This window comes from Anticarsia gemmatalis, chromosome 3 (genome assembly GCF_050436995.1).
Source record: "Anticarsia gemmatalis isolate Benzon Research Colony breed Stoneville strain chromosome 3, ilAntGemm2 primary, whole genome shotgun sequence".
Lineage (NCBI taxonomy): Eukaryota > Metazoa > Arthropoda > Insecta > Lepidoptera > Erebidae > Anticarsia > Anticarsia gemmatalis.
Window position 1 is genome coordinate 10,083,910 of NC_134747.1, and position 20,992 is coordinate 10,104,901.

Here is a 20,992-nt window from a genome sequence, read left to right on the forward strand (position 1 = left end):
CGCAATGTATGGAGCGCTATGGAGTGAGGCGGCCGCGGGGTGCCGCGAGCGTCATTCGAGCATGGTCTCTGAGCGGCCTCCGCCCGCAGTCCCGCGGTCCCGTCCCGCCACTCGCCAGTCTACCGGAGACTCCGCACTGCGGCGGTGCCCTGTTACTGAGCTCCGTACTGCTACCGAGCTACATCTATGCGAAGCGTTATTCCTTAGCTGTCATTGCTGAATAACCAAGGATCTATACCCAGAATATTAACTAAAAGTGATTGGTATATAAAGTTACAGTGTTGTGTTTGAAAAACTACAAGTTTTGTGGGGTTTTTAGAGGCTTTATTGCACATCCTGACTGTATTGCCGTCGATTTGTACTTTTCCAACAGGTAAGACATGGTCATAATATGTTTTGAATAAAATCTGTGTATTATATTTACATGCGATGTTTCTATTTATTCTTATTATTTTTTTAAATTTCATTGTTAGTTATTGTAATACCTATTTTATGTTGGTTACCTGTCAATTATACCCACGTTATGGATATTTATTGTTTACAAGTATATATTTTTATCAGCGGTATTGACCTCAAGCTCCGTTGTTATTTATTTTTCCATCTAGTAAGACAATACGCGTGTGGTCCAAGGCTAGACGTAATTGAGTCTGATCTGTGGATTATCAATGGTAGACACATTATAGGAGGTCTCAAACGCTTGAAGCGTTCTCGGGTACGTGAGCACTCAGAAGAGATTCTCCTGACACGTTTCTTGTAAACCGGTTCATTCGGATACACGAGTTATGCAATCGTAAGCCTAATCGACAGAACAATGTCCAAAACACATTTTAAAATATCCCTAGTAGAGTTATCATCACAAGTGTTCTATCACGTTTTTTGTTTCTTAAATATTCGTATTCAGGAATGTGAAGCTTAGGAATCAAGCTACAAATTACGTTAAAGCTTAGCAAAGGTTTTTTGCTTATTAGAATTCTACACATTGGGTACAAAAAAAGTCATCAACTGGTTGACGGTTGTAGTAACTGATAAAAAGGTTATAAATGTCTTCGTTGCTAATGAGTGGTACAATGGTATAAAAAACTATATACTTTTTAAAATATATTCGTGACTATCATTATTTACCTCGCTCTATTAAAAAAAAGGTACCTAGGTAGGTACTTGTTTTGTGTAACAGTCATAAATAACGATGTGTTTAGAAATGCGGTTTGTTATCAGTGCAAATCGTGCAGACATCTGCGAGGGCAAAGGACAGCAAAGGTGTATTGTATTGTTACTGTTTGAGGCTACCTCGCAAGCTGCAGCTGTGGCGGTTTCACGTGAACATAATATCAATACAAATAAAGTGCCAACACAATTGTCGGAATTTACATTGTGTCGAAATCCGGCAGCAAATGGATTTCCCAGAAAAAAGACATAATAGCACACTGGGACGAGTCAGTAGTATTAAGTATCCGTTACGTATTTTCCTTCAGCTTAATTCGTTTTTTTTATTATAGAGTGAATTTTAAGGTTACTAATATACCTACGTTAAATTAGAGTTCAAGCCCTTTTCCCACTCATGAATTGTTATCAACAAATAGCATAATAATAACGCGAAACTTGTGTAGATAACGTAAAAAGTAATGCATCTGATGGTAATGAAAAAATAAACCATAACACCGAGAGGGAGATGAGAAATGCCAACATAAGCAATGAATGTTTTGTTTGCTAAACTCTCTGTTGTCATGTCATGTTACCGACCGATTGGCGTCGCCGTATCGATCTGTGAGTTCTAACAACTACGTCATCGGGACACTGTCCACAAACTAAAATAAACAGCTAACTTTTCTGATGCTATTTTAAACGTTGCCGATTTATTTACGTCGCAAAAGTGTAAAATTCTAACAATTTATTAAATAATCAGAAGTTAATCATAGAGAAATATGAAATATACTTTATTGTTTCAATTAACTAGGAATCGATTATCGGAAGGCGATTGTTAATAAGACGCCGCCCCGGGAGAAGACTGGCTAAATTGCCTTCATCAAGTCGCCTCCGCTTCTACTTGCCCATTTCCGTTTGCTCGATCAACTTGCTGCTGGTTATGCATCAATATTGTGCACTTTATTCATTTACTGCATAAAGGTCATTGAACTAATGTGCAAATCATATTTTGATGATAGTTGCAACACAGAACTAAATCCTCAGTGCCAATTACACTCATAACTCTTTTCTAAACCGAGATATTCAAAAACATGCAGTAAGTTTGAACATAGCGCAGCAGAGAGCGTTATTTAATATACATACGTAATATACGTATGCAATGTATTAATCCAAATTGAATATGCTCAGTTTGAAACCCCAGTTATGAAATTTACACGAGTATAAATAAATCTATGGGCCCCCACTGTTTGGGTGCCCTACTTAGGCGGGGTGCAAGCGTACGGAGACATTTTGAGACGCAATAAGTACCCGAGTTTTCGTCTGGAAAATTGCTTAAATTTTTGGGGTGGAAACCACCCTGAAACATAATCAGCTAAATAGCTCAGACAAGGAAGTTGCTGTGTCGGGGTAGACGACAAAATATTTTGATAAAATGTTAATGATTGATACTTTTACACAATGTATCGAAATTTGCTTAAAATTTCAATGGATTTCAGTAAGATGCAAAATATACTTTTGCACACATAAACTGTATAACAAAGTACCCTCTACTAAGTACTCAGCATACTGAATAAGATGTCATTTGCAAAGTAAATATGAAGTTGGATGGCACTTTGAAACGCCAGGAATTCCTTAGCATGTTTAAGATAACAAATAAAAGTCACAAGGGAAATATGCAAATTGGTCCATTTGGCTCGAAGACTTTTTGTTTTACTTAGGTTCCAGGCTTTACTAGTGCTTGTAATGGAACTAGTTGCTGAAGTTTAGATAGCGTGTCATGGCTACCGTCGCCGGTTCAACGTTTTGTTAACAGCTTACTACACGCTAAAAATGTAACACTATTGAAGTTATGTTTATAAACATTACGACATCGTAAGCAAAAGAGCTGTAGACCGTATCATTCCTTATCGGAGTATTAAGAATCAGAAATATCGCTGTATCCATGACCTCATCGCCAGGTCTAGGTGAACGTTGACGTCCAAACTCCAATTCAGATGTATTGTATGAAACGAGGTCACATTTCTCGCGCAGAGGGTAAACAGGGAAAGCCTTTTGTAATTTCGCATCGCTACATCCGAGTGTGATATTGGGTCACAATGGCATGTTGATGATTTGACTTTTTGTTCCTTTGTGGTGTTCATTATTGCTTATTTACAGGCTACAAACATAGCGTGTATTTTATAGATTAATAAATTGAGTTTTGGCCTCCCTAAATCAGTTAATTAGTGAAACTTTAACGGTTAAGTCGTGTCCAGTCAACGTAGAGTTGACATAACAATCAAGCGGGTCACGACACTAACGAAGGGCTTGGAGTCTAGTAGGTGGAAGTGGTTGATAAGGGGCTGAACGGAGGGCGATTCTCGTATTCGTATGCAGGCCGCGCGGTGGCGGCGCGATCGATACGCGCCCGCGCGACGCCTCCCTCACGAGTACGACTTACAAGTCTGCTACAACAAATATCCTTGACTTTATAAACTTTCTTTAAGATAGCTCAAAAATTTTGATAACTACCGAATCAAGGCATGTTTATTAATTTAGGTGTATTCTCTAAAACTCAGCTCCAATGCCATACCTTTTTCGAGGCAATTGTATGACTTGTATGAGTGTCCTCTCTTCTCTTTTGATAAATGCATAAACTGATTGTATGACGCCTGATCGCAACAAGTAAAATATCTATTTTATAGAATAGAAAACATTAATGTCAAGATGAACTTAATAGCTGATAAGAATGCTAAACAAATTTCAACGAAATGATGTTTAAATAACTCAGAATTTGCAATTGTAATCAATGGAGCATTACCGCTCGTTGAACCGACGAAGTATTCGAAGATAAGATGATGACATCACCACCGGGTACCAGGGGTACTACAACTAAGGGAAAGAATAAAAAACTGTTGACTTGAACAATCCGATCAGTGAGGCGTGGAACACGCTCGGCCGGTGACCGCGTGGCCCTGATCTTGACGGAACAAGCTCCATGATGACCTTCGTGACCATACAAGATGTACAACTTACAGATACGTTTAAAATACAGATACGATTAAGTAGGTAAATGTATTACGCAAACTGTCAAGCACTTATGTCACAGCCAACAATATAATAAAACGTATTACGACTCGTTAACGGACTGTAGTACCTTAATCTTGATTTATTTGACGACGTAAATGGCAAAGTTAGCTTATTAAATGATTCACATCACAATGTTGTGTGGGCGTTCAATGCCATGAAGTAAGTCTGACATTGGTTTAATTCAAATATCGTGTATTTTCCATAAACCTATGTGGTACTGTAAATATTTGCATGGGAAGCAAATAGAAGCGTAGTATAAGTGAATTTGATCCGACGGACCTCTCCCCTGTGGTAGTCTCCCCCATTTTATCAGGGAATGCACTAACTACTTACTAATGGCGTAATGTAATTCCAATGGTAGTCGGACGTATATCAAGGGGGGATCATTGTGAAGTCGGATATAGATTTGTCAAATATTCCTGTTATGTATACGATCAAGTTACACTGAGAAAGTAAAGTGAAACACGGTTAAAAATACCCATCATAAGAAACTTTTACAACAGATTCCGCTAATGTTCTCTCTAATCGACATCAGAAAAATCTTACTCTTAGTAAGTCAGATTTTTTTCGTATATCTTGGAGCTAAGACATATACCTGTTAAGTTTATAGTAGCACTTCAAGTCTAATTGATACTACAACATACGTGTAATATGAGTAATAAGCGCTACACTAAGTATTCATTAGGTTCAAATTAAGCTTCGTACATAATGAAAAGTGCTAAATGATGGCTAGACTGAATCAATGAATTTCAATTAATAGATGAACAGGACTGCGGCGAAGTCATCGTCATAACTGAACAAGTCCGCATTGCACAAACATTGTACGCATTGCGAGCTGTTAGTTGAATTGCATGCCCACATGCTTCCACCAGACCTATGAATCGCACTTATATCGGCAATTTGTCTACGGTCAAAATAACTTGAAGTTACCTCACTGACACCATGCATAATAATCATTATTATGCATTAAAGTAAGTTGGTACACGACACAGCATAAAACGTAAATATGCTATACATATCTCTTTATCTGTACTGTACACAGATTATCGATCGAAGGCATAAGTACGTCTACTTTATCGATATAATATTAAAAAGGATAGTAGCAGATTCTTCGAAAATAAACACTTGGATTGATATGAATCCAACAGCCGCTAAATAGGATTACATTATGAAGGCATGCATGGTTACCTGGATATATTCGTTTTTATGCCTGATATTTTTTCCCGCGGCTTTTGTGCCCATTTTGGACGACCCTTTGGATGAACAATTATTATAGCGAGGGGAGCGAGATGCAGCTGCTCCTTTTCTTTTTGAGCATATTTTTTGTAATGCTCGTAAGAAGTAACTGGGTCGTGAAATGCGGCCAATAGCATTTTCTCTAATAACGATAAACAATACGTGTACCATTTAATTTGCTTGCCACACAAGAACTGCACAAGAAACGAAACTACAAACACATCTTTTAAGTTTGTTTGGTGTGGTGAAGTGTGGTTTCTTCGTTTACCTACTTGTGATACATTGAAAGTTGATTGAGACCGTTTCACAGTATAGTAAAAAGTGGTCGAGATGCGTCTGCTTCAACATATACGTATGACGCAACGTGAAACGCAATGTGGTCTCTACGGTGCAGATTGCAACTTTTTCCTCAGGCGCCAGACGATGGCGACACCTAGCTGTCACCAGTACCAGTGAGTTTCTATTTCATGAATAGTGGTAATTTGCCGTCTGTTATTAACAGCAGTCGTGTGTTACAACATATCGTTGGAATTATAGCAATAAGTCAGTCAGTACAAAAGTGCGAGTTGTTTTCCAATGGTGGAAACGTGATGTTATTTTACTTGTTCGAGTGCTTTTTGTGAAGCACCGTCGCCATCGAGGTGCGAGAGGAGGTTCGAGTTCATGGCCATTGGAACAATCGATTGGCGAGATTGTGAGCGAGCTGCGTGAGTAGGTACCAGGCTCCGGTAGCTGGATTACTTATAACTTACAATAACCTTGACTTGAGTCAAACACTTTTTACCATTTTTTTTATTCGGCGTATTATCGGTAAGTTATAAATAAACTGCCATTACGTATACGCTTTAGATTATAAATTTTGTTTTTCTTGCAATTTATTAATTAAAATTTTGACGTATTATACCTATAAAGTTTTCATATTGAAACGAGAATATACAGACGCACATCATGACACAAAAAATGCAAACAATAGAATAATTTGCTGCGTCACATCGCTGAAATATATTCATCGTTGGGAACAATGCAATTCTGGAACGCATGAAGTGGTTTAGAGCAAACATTCTCGTTGTTATAACTCGGAGAGGTGTTATTAAGTTGTCCCGACTGCATTAACGAAGCTCGGTGAAATTAATTACTTACATTGAACCAACAAGCGGTTATCGCGGTCAACGCGAGGAAATTAAATGAGCACGCGCGGACGCTTCTTACTGAGCCTTACTTATCTAACAAACTGTTAAATTACTTTAACGAGTTGAAAACTTACTCCCAGCATAAATAATTTACTGGAATATTACCTACCAATACCAACCAAATATTAGTTTTTTTAAGATTTGCAAAAATAAAAGGCTGAAACCCTAACACTATGCTTAAAGTTTTATTTGTTTAGTAAATTTCAAGTTTCTGTCATTGGTTAGGTTCCTATAATCTCATTGTTTTTTTTCATGAGTGTAATTTCTATAGGATTTCATATAAACGACCTTGACATAGTATCTCATTTGTTCCAAATATGTTTCAGAAGAATCGGAAGTAACTATTTTAAATTCTTCACATGATTGAGCTCAGCAGGTGTAGGTGAAACAATGTCACGCGAGCATCGGTGCCGTGTGTTTCCGGCGCGTGCGCAACCACGTGTTCCCTCCACGCATAATTATTCCTAACGATATAGCGATTTTATTGTCATGTTATTACATTCAAAGGAAATGTTAATGCTAGTTCACTCCATATAAGTGTAAGTTCGACACTTAATATAATATTTATAGCCGGACTATCCTTTTTAGTCATACCCGATGATTTATTCTTCATCGTCATTGATAATTGGGCTGTAAAGTTTCGGATACAATGGAGCCCGCACCACGTAATCCGGCTCTCACCGGCTATAATTTAATATCCGCCCTAAAAATAATCCCATTTCCTCGGCATACCACTAATGTTGTGGATATTGTCCTTGACAATGACAGCGGTAACATATTAGTGGGATTTCCCCTAGGATTCAAATTCTGTTGTCATTTAAAGTTACATTTATAGTTAGATTTAACTGTAAATTTAACACACGTCAAGGCAATGATCGATCATTCTAAAACCTTGATATAGAAAGAAGATTGTGAATTAGCATCTAATGCTAGCTGAGATGTCTGCAACGAAATATTTGACAAGTCTCGTAGCCTAGTGATGGATCATACGACGCAAATGATTTATAGCCGCTCGAATGAGAGAAACTCATTACAGTGCAGTATATAAAAACGTTGGAAATAACAGATATTTCTCTAGTAACGGTACTCTAGAAAATCTTTAACGACGAATTCTATAAATACAGAAACATAATATTCGTACCTACTAACTGAACGTTTTGGCAACCGAGGAGAGCTTAAGTGACGACGTGACATTCCAAACTGTAGGTAGGTATGTATACAGATAGTAGTAGTTCAGGCAGGTTTAAAAAAATATTAGGAAAACTTCTATCATTTTCTGGAAATAGCCAAAGCCAGATAACAATTCTATAGCCACGGGCAATTTAGAGATGTAGGTAGCGAGAGTATAACAAACGTAATGAGCTTCCAGGGTCGCTCAAGGACGTGACGTCTATTTCATATCCAAGGTTAAAAGGAAAGGCTCACCCGGCCCAGCCACTGGTGTCCTTGCTTTCTATGAAGGCCGGCTAAAAGGATCTTTTATACTGTGATTAGCTTTCTGATATAAAGTATATTTAAACAATTTAAGCTTATCTAATTAAATGAGATTATTATGAAATTATAGCATCACTAATAGGTATAAAATTATTGTTGTTTTATCACGATGCTTTCTAATTTAAATTAATGCAAAATTACTTTATTGTCGTTCAGGAAGCCGTTGCATTTCACAGCAGTGCACTTCCGGTGTCCCTTTTTTAAGGTCACACCAATTACTAACGGTTGAACATTCTGTCAACTAAAAAGGGGTTAATTCAATTAAAATAGTATTTGGCAAATGTGCGGCGTACCATCACAAAACGACTATTTGCAATGATTTGATAATCAGTATCAAATGCTACTCTAGCGTTTCAAACTGAAAGCTCATATATGGTGTACATTTTCAAGAACTAACACCAAGGCAGAGTATGACTAACATTATTACCTTAACAATAGGTAGTTTAGTGAGTAAAACACTAAACTCAAAACAAACAATCTGAGAACTTTCCATTAAGAATGCACAAAGGAATATAACAGGCACAGTATTAACGCGGACAATGCGTCGGTAACGGGACAAGGCACTAATTGTGAACCGAGAGCCGAACTCTTCCGTTAACCGCTGTGCCGCTGCTGCACATTAGTGCACACAGCACAACCGTCTCTCGGGAACAAACATTCTACTCGACTCAATTTAAAACAACTGAACTAGGATACACCTTCATATTTAACAGGACCATTACAATGAGAATATAGCTTTTTTTAAATGCCGAGTAAAAACAGAATGTGGAAACATTTTTAAGCCTGACAAATGCACAAGTCATTCCACGTAGCCATATAAAAACCGAGTAGTTTATTTTTACAAAAGCGTTCCGAGTTCCACCTTTATAGCCAAAAGCTTTTCTGGTATTCAATGTTGAGCTTCAGACAGCGGACACTAAATTATAACGGTACATGATTTTAAATGTACAGAGTCACGAGTAGCGGTGATGATAGGTTTTATGGAAACTAGTACCTTCAACATTTTATATAAGAGTAGAGTGAAATTGCTAGAAATGTCTAATTTCCTTTACAAGTAAGAACAACAACACAGCCACAACACGTCATAGTTCTGTCAAGAATGAATTTAATAAGACGTATATAGTTCACGAAGAACGTGCCTGGATTGTAAAAGAAATTGTTTATTAAATATCATTTCTCTGGTCACGAACTCGGAGCAGCGTACGCACGTACCACATATTTTACAATATCACTGCAGAATAATTGGAATAATTTAAGAATTAAATTATAATACTAACAGTAGATCATACTCAAAATGTATTTATAACAAATATTATGTATGTAATAGGACGCTCTACAGTTTTTAATGATTTAATCAGATTCATAATATTATAATAATTTCTATTCTTTACAAGATAATAGAAAATGATCGGAATTCGACTATATTTAAATGCATAGAAGTACATAGAAATGCAATGTTGAAGTATGAGCGTACTGTAGTCTAAACAGAAGTGGCAGGCATGTTGCGACATCTTCACAGGAGACATGTTGAACAAGCACTCAACGCGACTTGTGCTTGAAGCCACCACACCTAACTTCACTTGAGAGTTCTCCAACATTCAGTAAACTTTGTTCTTTGTTCTTAAACAATGAACGCAAGCCAATCTTTGTTTACATTAAATCACGACAATCATAACATCTAATGTCGATAATGCCTACTTAGTTCTAATTATAGCGGCTCCAGACCTATTTAGAATATTTATCAATGTTCATGCTGCCGCCGAGGATATCAATCACAATTGTTATGAAACGCTTGTCAAAGTAGGTGAAATGATTTATTTATTGAGCTTTGATCATAAAAGTGCTCCACTTGAGGTTCGAGTGCCTGATCGCGCGCAGGCCGACTCTACATCAATAAACTGCACAATTTTATTGTTATGGATGGTTATAATAATAAAATCTCGTTATTTTTACATCAAACCACGATACATTTTCTTTAACATATTCATTATTATTGATACTACCCTACGTTTGATTTTCCTGCCATATCAATTGCATTCGCAGAGCAAATACACCTGGCCTACGTGCGTCTAAGCCTCCTAATAAATTTAATACGATGAGATTAAAGATATTTCGTTTCACTATATCATATGACCGTTGCACTTGAAGTGTGACTCCCGTTAATGCTCGCTTCACTGATTATTCATCTCCCATTACTGCACTTGCAGGAGTACCTACGCGGGATTTTGCTCAACATATCTACGGATATAATTCAGAGGATTGAATATCGCTGAAGAGAGTATCACATTGTACTACTTCCGTATCATATAATATTGCGTGTTATAACAATTGAATAATCAACAAATTTCCTTTAATGATAGGATTTGAACCGAATTGATGCCTTAGAGAGCCTTCTGTCTAAAAACATAAAACTGTTATGGAAATTGTAGTTACTAACATCGTCAAATTGTAAGCAATAAACATGTCGGAGTAATAACTTACATTAAGTATTGTGTCATCGCAGTGGGCACTGTTTACAGCGACCACGAAAATTAATCGGCGACACGACCTTGCTAAACGTTCACGTAATTATCATTAACATTGTCACCAATAATAACATACTATATCTGAGCAGATGAACTCTTTACATGATCGAAGGTAAATACTATTATGAACCCTTTGCATTTATCGTATTAAAACTTTTAATGAGATGTTTGTACTATTTACTGTTTGTGTCAGTAAATACAACAAAAACACGCAGAATATAGTAATCGTTTCGTTATCAAAATACAACTAAAGAGATACATCACAAAATAATTCGAATTGATGGGTTTGTTAACAAACAACAGAGCTACAGCGGCGGACTGGGCTTAATAAATGAAATTTCACTGGACTCTGTTTGTCGGTGTTCGTTTCGTATTGAAAGCAAAAAATAAAAGCAACTCTACATGTTGCGCCGCCGTATTTAATTGACGTATTCTCTCTATCGCGGGAATTTTCTGCTTGCTCGTCATTCCTCGTATTGGAAACTGGATGAAGGCCGTGTTCTCCTAGTTCAGTTGATGCGGTAACTGGGTCAAGTTTGTACAGCCAGCTTTGACGCAGCGTACACAGAATTCATTTTATATCAACAGATATAAAGTGTACAACAAGTGTAGCTCTATTGGCGTATTATAAGAAAAAACAGAAGTGACAAATTGAACTGGTGTGCTTGTGAATGTGAAAACTCGTACTTTCTCTTTTCATTAGAAGTCATTTATTACTCGCGTTCATTTTAAGAGGAGCTCTCCGGTAAATTACGGGTGCGCACCCTCGCGGTCCACTCTGACCATGGCTTACAGCATTGTTAATAGCTCTCACTATGCGGAATGCAGGGCTCTTGAATCCTTCCGTTATTATGGCGTTCATTAATGAATATTCAATACGCTCGCTTTGTTCGTTTGCCGTCGAGTAATACTCGAGTACCTCAATTAACCTCTATTCGTTAGATTTAAGAGGTTGGTTGAGGAATGTGATGTGGCGCCGATACAAAAAATAACTATAGTAATGTAAGCGTGTGAGACGCGTTATGCACGAACAGTTTTATCTTTCATACGTGACTGAGATGTTAGTCGTTCATTTGCGTCTTGGAACCGCAGCACCGTCAACTTAAAACGTATTTTTGCAAGCCAATGGAGAATCGGTATAATGTGACCGATGACTCACCACTGTTCTTGGTTCGTCGACCCCCTGTAACTTACAGCAGCCTTTATTGCTTTTAAAAGCCTTGCGAAATACTTCACATAACATTATATTTTTTACTCTTAAAGTAGTCTCCGATGAAATTTATTTCGTAATGTATATTTGGCTTCCTTAAATGAGTAACACGGATTGATTCCGTATCGAATCATTCGTCTTAACGTCAGATAAGGTGACTCACCAAACTATAGTAAAATGACGCATTAAATTTGTGAGTAATTCGTAGTAACACTACTAGTATGCATTGGATTGTATCATGACATTATTGTGATGACTCATTTCTCTGCACCAAATCCATACTTGTAAAATTGTATATGGTAGGCTGCGTGGTTTAATCCCCACACCGTGCACCGGACCACTAACAGTATTTCATATGCAAACGGCGAGTTCGTCCCGCGTTATGTTTACAAAGCGCAAAACTTTCCGTTAGGGGAGCCAAAACTTGGTCCATTTGCCATAATTTGAGACTGAATAAAAAAGCCTTGGGAATCCCACGTGGAATGTTAACTGAACTTCGAAATTATCGCATGGAATTTCCTTTTCAGTATATTCGATTTATTAAACTGTATTAGAATTGCCGTATGATTTGTTTAAGTTTGTCGTCCCCGTTCACGCAAATTTAGTACAAGTAACTTAATTAGTGAGAGATATTGTACAATGTTTATTGCCTGAACAGTTTGTTCGGCGGACAAAGTTGCTCGGCTGTAATTAATGCTGAGTTCGAAAGCTCCCGGCCCATATAAACGCTAAGTTAACATTGGGTGTTATTATACGAAAACTTTCCGTAACGTATAGGATTTTGTTCATTTGCATTTTAGCCAGATTCATATAGGAAATATGTATTTATTGGTATGATCAGAATAATTTCTTTATTTATTACTCAATAAATACATATAATCATTTATAAATTGATAGAACAGTCAACGTCTTACTATCATAAGTTATAGCCGTTTAAAAAACGTGAAGTTGCAAAAAAAGAATATTACTTAAATAAATTTGTATTTTTTACCTATTTTTTTCCAACTGTGAAAAAACCCTGTCTATGATGTACGAAAGACGACTCCATTGAAGGTACTGAATTCATTTTTTGTCTGAGACACAAGCAGTATCAAACTTCACGCTCCAGCAATTACAATAAATTTTAGCGAACAGTATTTTGGTAGCAGGATAAAGTACAGAAGACATTTACATTTTCTCAGTGTGGCCCGATACCCTGTTTGCAATAAAAATGTAATAGAAGTACCCGATATCGATTGCATTACTAAGAGGGGAGCTTTTATTACAAAAACCATGACATCAGCAGGATTTGTTTTACATGACATATTGTATACTTGTAGAAATATATTAGGAATTATTTCTGGAAGCAATATAATCATTCGTTTTAATTATAAATCTTTCTTAGCTTTATCCTCTTTTGTATAACAGAAATGAAATGAAGATAACTTATCGTTACATATAAATAAATATTTTCTAACAATATAAAATTGTATTGTAAAATTCAAAAGATTTCAATGATATCAAACGATACTTATCAAATAACATTCTTATAATATACCTTTATAGTAGTTTGTCTTCTAACAGGTAATCAGTAATAAAAAATATAAAAAATGCTGTGTTATAATTGGCTACAGAGATACAGCGAGAGAGATTAAACCAATTTATAAGGAATCGCTGTTCGTAGCTATCGGACCATAAGTTAGGATTATCTGAAAATTGAATCCAATTTGAATTTCTAACCGAATTGTTTCTTAACCGTTTATCAGAGCATTACCCGTGGGGACGCCGGGGGCGGCCATAGCGATTAATGAAATATTTTTTCAGCAAATCGCTACGGTTTCCAAACCTAAATTAAAAGTCGAAAGTGTCGGAGATAACTGGAGGAATTTAACAAAATGCGGACGAATTGCTCACATAACGGATATAGAAAAAACCTTGAATAAATTATAAGTATATTAACAAATAGTACCTAAATAATAACTCAATTCATCTAAATACATGTAAAAACCTAAAAAATATTAGACATATTTAGTAAGTTCGTTTTATTTGAACGCAAAGCATTCGTTAATAACATAAAATAATCTCACTATTAATTGTTCGTAGAAGGAGCAACTAATGGGCGCCGAGCTAGGGCAGCAACCCTCTATGTCGGTTTCGTCATCCGTCGAGGGTCCTAAAGGTCTGAATAAATAAATTGCAATTAGAATAGGGTGTTGGTGCATGGTAAAACACCTCTGTGTCAGAAACCATTAGATAAAATGTTAAAGGATATTTCAATAAAATGCTTTCTAAAGTGGGGGAGGTGTATTATCAATTTAAATTTAATACGATGCTACTCTAGAATCATAAACATCGTAGGGATTCATTTACGTGAAGGGCTTTAAATCGTGTGATGTTGTATTACACGCTCGATTAGACGTGATAGCATCCGCGGTGAAGGCGGCCACCATAATGGGATAACCTGCGAGTTGATGGCTCGTGTTTCAGTCTGCTAATTCGGAAGCAGGTTGCGAACAGACGAGCCACGTGGGGGCGTCGCCATGGCAACAGAGGAAACTACGCAATTTTGCACCCCCACCCGCGCTGGGAACGACCTATAGAACCGACATTTTCTACGCTAGCCGGATGGCTCAAGATTTACAAAAAAACATCACGGTTCTTTCAATTGTGTTGATATAGACTTATTTTTTGATGATTAGTGCGATATACCTAAACCAATTCTCAAAAATATAGAATGCTGTACCTACGAACAAACGAGTTTGACATTATTTCTTTGAAAAACGAGTCCATAAATCTACCGCGGCCATGTTTTTTGATGGTAAAAGGTATCGTAACACAAATATTGTAAGTACTTCAGAGGGATCCTCATCAAATCAGCGGCCCGAAATAATAACTCTATTACACAAAGGGATGCGAAATTTTGTCAGGCAATTTAGAATTGTGGGGGCGGTCTGCATGAACAGCCATATCGCACGTCAAAAGACATATGACATATTGTATGAGGACCCCTTTTGCTAAAAGGTTTTACAAAATAATGACAATCCGATCGCGCGTATTTCATTCGTGGATTATACGGGGATAAACGAGGATATGAATTTTGAATGCATTGAAAGCGTTGTGAATAACAGAATTTGACAATAGTATTTAATTGCGATTATAACTGATGCGTAAAACAATAATAATATGTACCTATACCATTTACAAGTATCAGAAATCAATCATACACATAAAATAAACCGGAGAAACAAATGTAAACAGAAAAACTAGTACGATATCCTCAATCCACATCTTCAAAATATGTACCAACTAATGTATAAATATGTATACATGTGTATAAAGGTTGATCGTATTTTCCGACTCCCTTGCCTCTTTGGTTATTTGACCCCTGTCAAGACAATTGCCTGTCCATCGGCTTCCCCTCGCATTATTGGAAATCCCGACTCCTTGCGCGCTTGCGGTTAACTGAGCAATTTTGCAAAATAGAACTATAAACCACGTAGGTACCGCTAAGAAAATATACTGAAATAGCCAAGAATACATTTATGTACCTTTGAATTCAATTATATAATTGCAAAGTAATAGACAAACAACAACAAAGGCACAATGATCATCCTTATTACCTTTATTTTGTGAGGTGATAGCCATTAACTACAAACCGCCTGAATGGAGCGACCGGATGTCGGCAAATTCACTAATCAATATCCAATACCCAGAAGAGCATAAGATCTTTGAACTAGTTGGATATGACACAGAACTTAAACATCCCGTGTGTAATTATTAAACCGGAGACACGAGACATAAGACGCTGATATCTGGTTTCCAAGTGTTCATTGTAACAGTCGCAGACAATGGGACCGTTGCCGTGGCGAAGGCCGGCCCATCGCCGCATAACGACTGCATTATAACACTAGTTGCACTTAGTTTAACACTCTTGTTGCATGCGGGATTTTTCCAGAACGACCTTAATACTCACGCATCTAAATAAATATGTAAAATTATTCTATTATCTATAAAGACTCTGGCTCTTACTCATCAGCTACGAATCAACGCATTCAAGATGAGGGGGAGTGAATAATATATTCTAGCGCCATGTCTGACCACAACAAAACAAAAAAATATAGATAATTTCTGCTTCATTGTTATGGTTAACCGCGTGTTTACTATTCACTGCTTGCGGTTTTGAGCATTAGCATATTAATGTTTTAACTGTTTGTTTTCATATAATTACGATTACATTGTGTATGATAAATCAAACAAACGTATTTACATTTGGTTTATTTGAGAGTTCGAAACTAATACTGGAATTATGACTAATCTAAGCAGCTGCTTAACTTAATATCGTCATGCATCTGTTGCATAAACGACCAACAAAACACAATAGACAGCTGCAACCACTTTATTACCACTAGCAGTTTTTATTGCTAAGATTGTCCAAGTTGGATGACATTTGTTTGTTAACACGTAGCCTAATGATAGAAATATACTTAAAATATGATCACTCTACTTCCTGCATTCAACCTGATATTTATAGACTATGTTCCGTTCTAACATTTTGATCTACGCAACAAATTAAGGACAAGGTCTTGTAGAGAATTGGACCAAAATAGTTTCCATCAAAGAGTGTGACAAACACTGTACGTAAGCAAGCTCAGCGGTATAGTCCAAATGCTAATTGACTTTATTTTTGTTTCAGATTTGGTACCTCAGCTAACAGCGACTTGCAAAACTGGAAAACTTATAGCCTTTCCAAAAGGTAAATGTCTTATCTGTTCAATACTATTTAAATTACTATAATATCGTATGGGGAAAGGTATCCGTCTCATTCGCGCAAGTATTGTTTGCCTGCAATCTTGCACAAATGGTACGGAAAAAGGAATACCATAGCAAACACCTGGACAAGCAGATGGATGGTCGTATTATGGAAACAAGTTGTACAGCAAAAACTAGACACCTTTGCTAATGTTCCTCACCGCACGTTGTTAAATTGTGAAACCTAACAAACAGTGAAGCAAAACACATGTATAACACGTATAACTTAATTAAATTGACAATGTGAACTTGACATAGTCGAATTAGCGGTCACGGAACAATCTCATAGATAAACCAAAAACGAGACAATGACAGGAGCGTAAAGTGCTTAGCGCAAAAAAACACAAAATTAACAATTCAATGGAATGTTTCGGTGATGCCATCCATGGTCTAAAAATAACACGTCAGGCGCGTTCGAGAGTTGCCCACTATCATCCTGTCAGGAGCCAGGACGGACAATTGGTCACTCAATATCAAACAAGTGCCGGATCTGCATCGCCAGTTACGCAAATGACTATTATCCTTAAGACTTTAATAGGGAAATCCAGGTGTATTATGCGGAAAACAGACACGTTCGGCTTACGTACGGAAAGAAGAAAGCGCTTGAAAAGATCGTTAGTACTATTTCTCATTCTAAAATGAAAAGTTTACATATACAATGTACATACACAGCGCGACATTAACAACCGTAGCAATTTCAGCTGTGAAAAAGTGCAGCTGAAATTGGGCCAATGTGCCGTCAGTATATCATAAGTGCGACTATTACCGACAATCAGACGACGACCTTGCTGCTCGTTGTCGCACAAATCGTGGGGAGGCGCAGATTGTCATCCTCCATTCCGGCATCCGCCTTTTGCACTTCATTACATAATACTGTCTATGCGTATGCGTATCTACACATTCGCAAAATGTCTAGTCTTCTTAAACATTTAGTAAAAGCGTGACTATAATAATATTTTACAAAATAAATATTTTTCTGGTCAAGTTATTTGCACATATATTTTTACAGGCATGTCCATACTGTTCGTACAGCCGGCCCCTCACCACAACACCGTCTAAAATGGACAACGACTTGTCTCGGCTCAACAAATTGCCGTAATCAATATGACTTATCTTCAACAATTGAGGTGTCGGTTTTCACCCGGTCTAACACACTGTGCTTTCTAATGTTTATAGAGCGATGTATGTAGTTCATAAATCTTATATAACTAAAAGTTTTCGAATAAAACCCATGTAATCAAAATATAAATGTAAACCAGGAATGCATAGATATTTTTCACAGACACTGAGAGGCAATTAACCAAAATGAGATTGGTTCGCGGACAAAATTTATACATGCAACATCGGAATTGAGCTTGGAATGAGATTGAAATTAGATCAGACTGTTTGAACGTTTTTAATTCAGAGAATTTGTCTCCAGATTTCTTAAAACGCCATTTTTAATATTACAGATCAATTTCTTAATGAGCATAATAGAGTCATAATAGCACATAACATGACTACATAGAGTGGCTAATAACTGCTCTAAAATAATATTAAATATTGTAGCAACATTACTTTTTTGTCCGGTAAATATGTCGTTTAATTTAGGGAACAGGTTAGTTTAGTGCTCACTCTAAACTCGTTGAAAAAGTTGTCATACAAGCGAGTTTGTTTGGACTGGACATACAAGTTTAGTTTGTAATGCATTGTCATCTGTGTACACATCGGTACCCACGAACATTCATTGATATGTTTGATCTTATGTAGATTTACAGCTTCCGATTCTACTTTTAACTTTATACACACGAAAATAGGATCTATTGTTTACTTTGGTTCAATCAATGGATAAAAATTCGTTTATAATCCGTTAGTTAACTTTGTTGATACAACTAAAATCTTGACTTTTGAAAGCTGAACGATCGGATATACATATTTGTATTATCTTTGTTTTATGAGCATCTGATACAAGCATAAATTGTGAACCAACATCTAGACTAGCTGCATAATTTGTAATAAATCTTTCGCTCGCTCATTTAACCTAGCTTGACGTAGAAAATTGCTACCTCTCGGTACCACGAAGTTTCATCGCTGCACGGCTCGGCTTCGGCGGCAGGTGCGATGATACGGACTCTATCCGAGCTGGTGTTAATTAGCCCCTTGCCGGTTGATTTATCGTCTAACTTTGTCTTCGGGATAAATGTACTTAAATTATCTATTTATCAAACGGACCACGGTCGCCGACGCGTGAAATTGTAGATATCGTGTAGCTTATAAATATTGTATGTATGCGCTAGCCGATCAAATTAAACTTTTACATTGTAAAAGGCTGGTTTAAACACACGTACAAAAAACATAAACAATACTAAAATAAAAGATCCTAAGTAGGTAATAGGGAAGTCTTTACATCAAACGTATAATCGAATTAGAAAAAACCAAAATTAAGGTAGAGTCAAGTTATTCCGAGACCAGTACTGAAAACATCAGAAAGTAATCTCTTAAATATGAATCATGACATATTAGGTATCTTTATACATCTACTTTTACAGTCAGTGCAACGAACTTTAAACGGAAATGTATGCAGGGAGCTGAACTATAATTATGATTAAAGCGGATTTGCCGTTATTATCATGGGACATCTCCCAACACCGTCACGCCTCGCAGCCGTGGCGCTGCGAACTCAATGCGAACAAATAGTGTCCGTCCAAACGGAACTATCTCATTCATAACTTTAACTAGCGGAAGTTAACTGTATTTAGAAACCATTATTATAAGCGAAGTTTGTTGCCAGTATCCACTTCCAATGACCTCTATTAAGGTAATGGAGTATAGCAATCTGGCACTAACATGTGGGGCAAGCAGCATGTCGCGTGACGAATGCGAACAAGCTGCTCTTGTTACTACAAACCATTACTGCTCTGAATATGCACAGGAATAATTAATGCAACAATGACATTGAAGACGATGACGGGTCGAAAACCGAATTTACGAGCAAAACTTCTAAGATCTTTTATTTCAATATTGAGAGGTTAGATTATTTTTATTCACGACAACGCCTATTTCCGCTAATAACTTTAATCTTTCTTCATTCGTAATTCTTATATCGGTAGAGGAACAATGTACAATTTATTTTATTGGCACTCATTGAGCACTTAACATGTTGTCAACTACGTCTAAGAGCTCAAGGCAACTACGACGACGATGTCGTGAACAAACCACAAAGCAAGCCCGCATCCTATTGTTTTATAGAGCTTTGAAGTGATACAAGTATGCCTTGTTGTATTGTGAGTCAGTCGCGACACCCCTCGCGACTCGGTCAACGCCATGCCGTACATCAATAAATTATACAAACAATATACAGATATAAAATTCGACAGATGCCAATTTGTTTCACTGACCCGATACCCGGTCATCTTTTATTCATATTCTTGTCATCTTCCCGTCAGCAAATTTTCAGTAAATTTTGTTGGGATGTATTAGGTATGTGAGGCGCCATAGTGTACCATTTTATTATAATGTATGTTATTATGTATCCGTGCATTGTGGTCTTCAGGCATGCATTTGTTCCCACGCTATCAGCTGGTTCACGCGCCAGCGCCCGTACGCAACGGTCCGCAACACCGTCTGACGCCCGATAACAAACAGCACTTATCTTATAAAAATGCAAATCGTAACATGGATTATAATTAATAAAATGTAATAACAACAAAAACTATACAGACAAGTTATTTGCAGTATAGAAGAGAGGCAGTGACTAATAATAAAGAGGATGATTTATTGACAGTTAGCAGCGGTACACGAGAACGATGGCGCCCGGGAGAGCAATTTGCTCTGTCGCAAAAACTTATATCACCGGTATACGCCGGACTCGCGTATGTGGCATTGTTCCGCGTGTACCGCTAACTTACTTATAAAGATTACTCGTAAAGAATCGCTGGCACAAAGGTTCATGAATAAATATGCTTGCTGTCTGTACTGTAAACTGACAAGAGCTTTCCACGATATCGAGTGAGAACATTGTTTCGCAAAACAAAAACCACGAAATTGGTAACGGTATTCAAAATTCCGATTGTGTATACTCCGTTACAAATCTCTGAAATATAATCAAGTGGCACTGACTAGTGAATGTAGACCACTTCTGTGAAGCATCAAATGAGACAAAAAATCTGTTACAGCATAAAATGCGACCTTGCGCGTGCTTTCACTGTGCGTACAATGAACGGAAATAAACAGACCTGTTTGTGCTCCAAGAAAGCCGGCCCTATATATTAGAATGATAATGAAATAATCAGTTTAGATTTTAGATGAAGCATAGTTTGATAACAAAGCCATTACCCCGATAATTGCCTACCGTTGTG

The 20,992-nt window shown here is 37.1% G+C and overlaps 2 protein-coding genes across 4 annotated transcripts in view; one reads left to right on the forward strand and one right to left on the reverse strand.

The window, feature by feature from the left end:
- The window catches only part of Miga (mitoguardin), a 50,684-nt gene that overhangs the window by 7,447 nt on the left and 22,245 nt on the right, over positions 1–20,992 (reverse strand). The window lies entirely within an intron of this gene.
- Positions 58–20,992, forward strand: part of uzip (beta-pore-forming protein unzipped) — a 29,071-nt gene continuing 8,136 nt past the window's right edge. The window contains exons 1-3 of one of the 3 annotated variants that reach the window (XM_076136462.1): positions 58–373; positions 13,950–14,025; positions 16,540–16,599. Coding sequence is in view for 1 of the 3 variants with exons in the window: in XM_076136459.1 (XP_075992574.1) it covers positions 6,112–6,155; positions 16,540–16,599 (104 nt within the window). In the remaining 2 variants the exon portion in view is untranslated. Of the gene's footprint in view, positions 374–5,953; positions 6,156–13,949; positions 14,026–16,539; positions 16,600–20,992 lie in introns of those variants that run through there. The other 2 variants (XM_076136461.1, XM_076136459.1) reach the window with 2 other exon arrangements.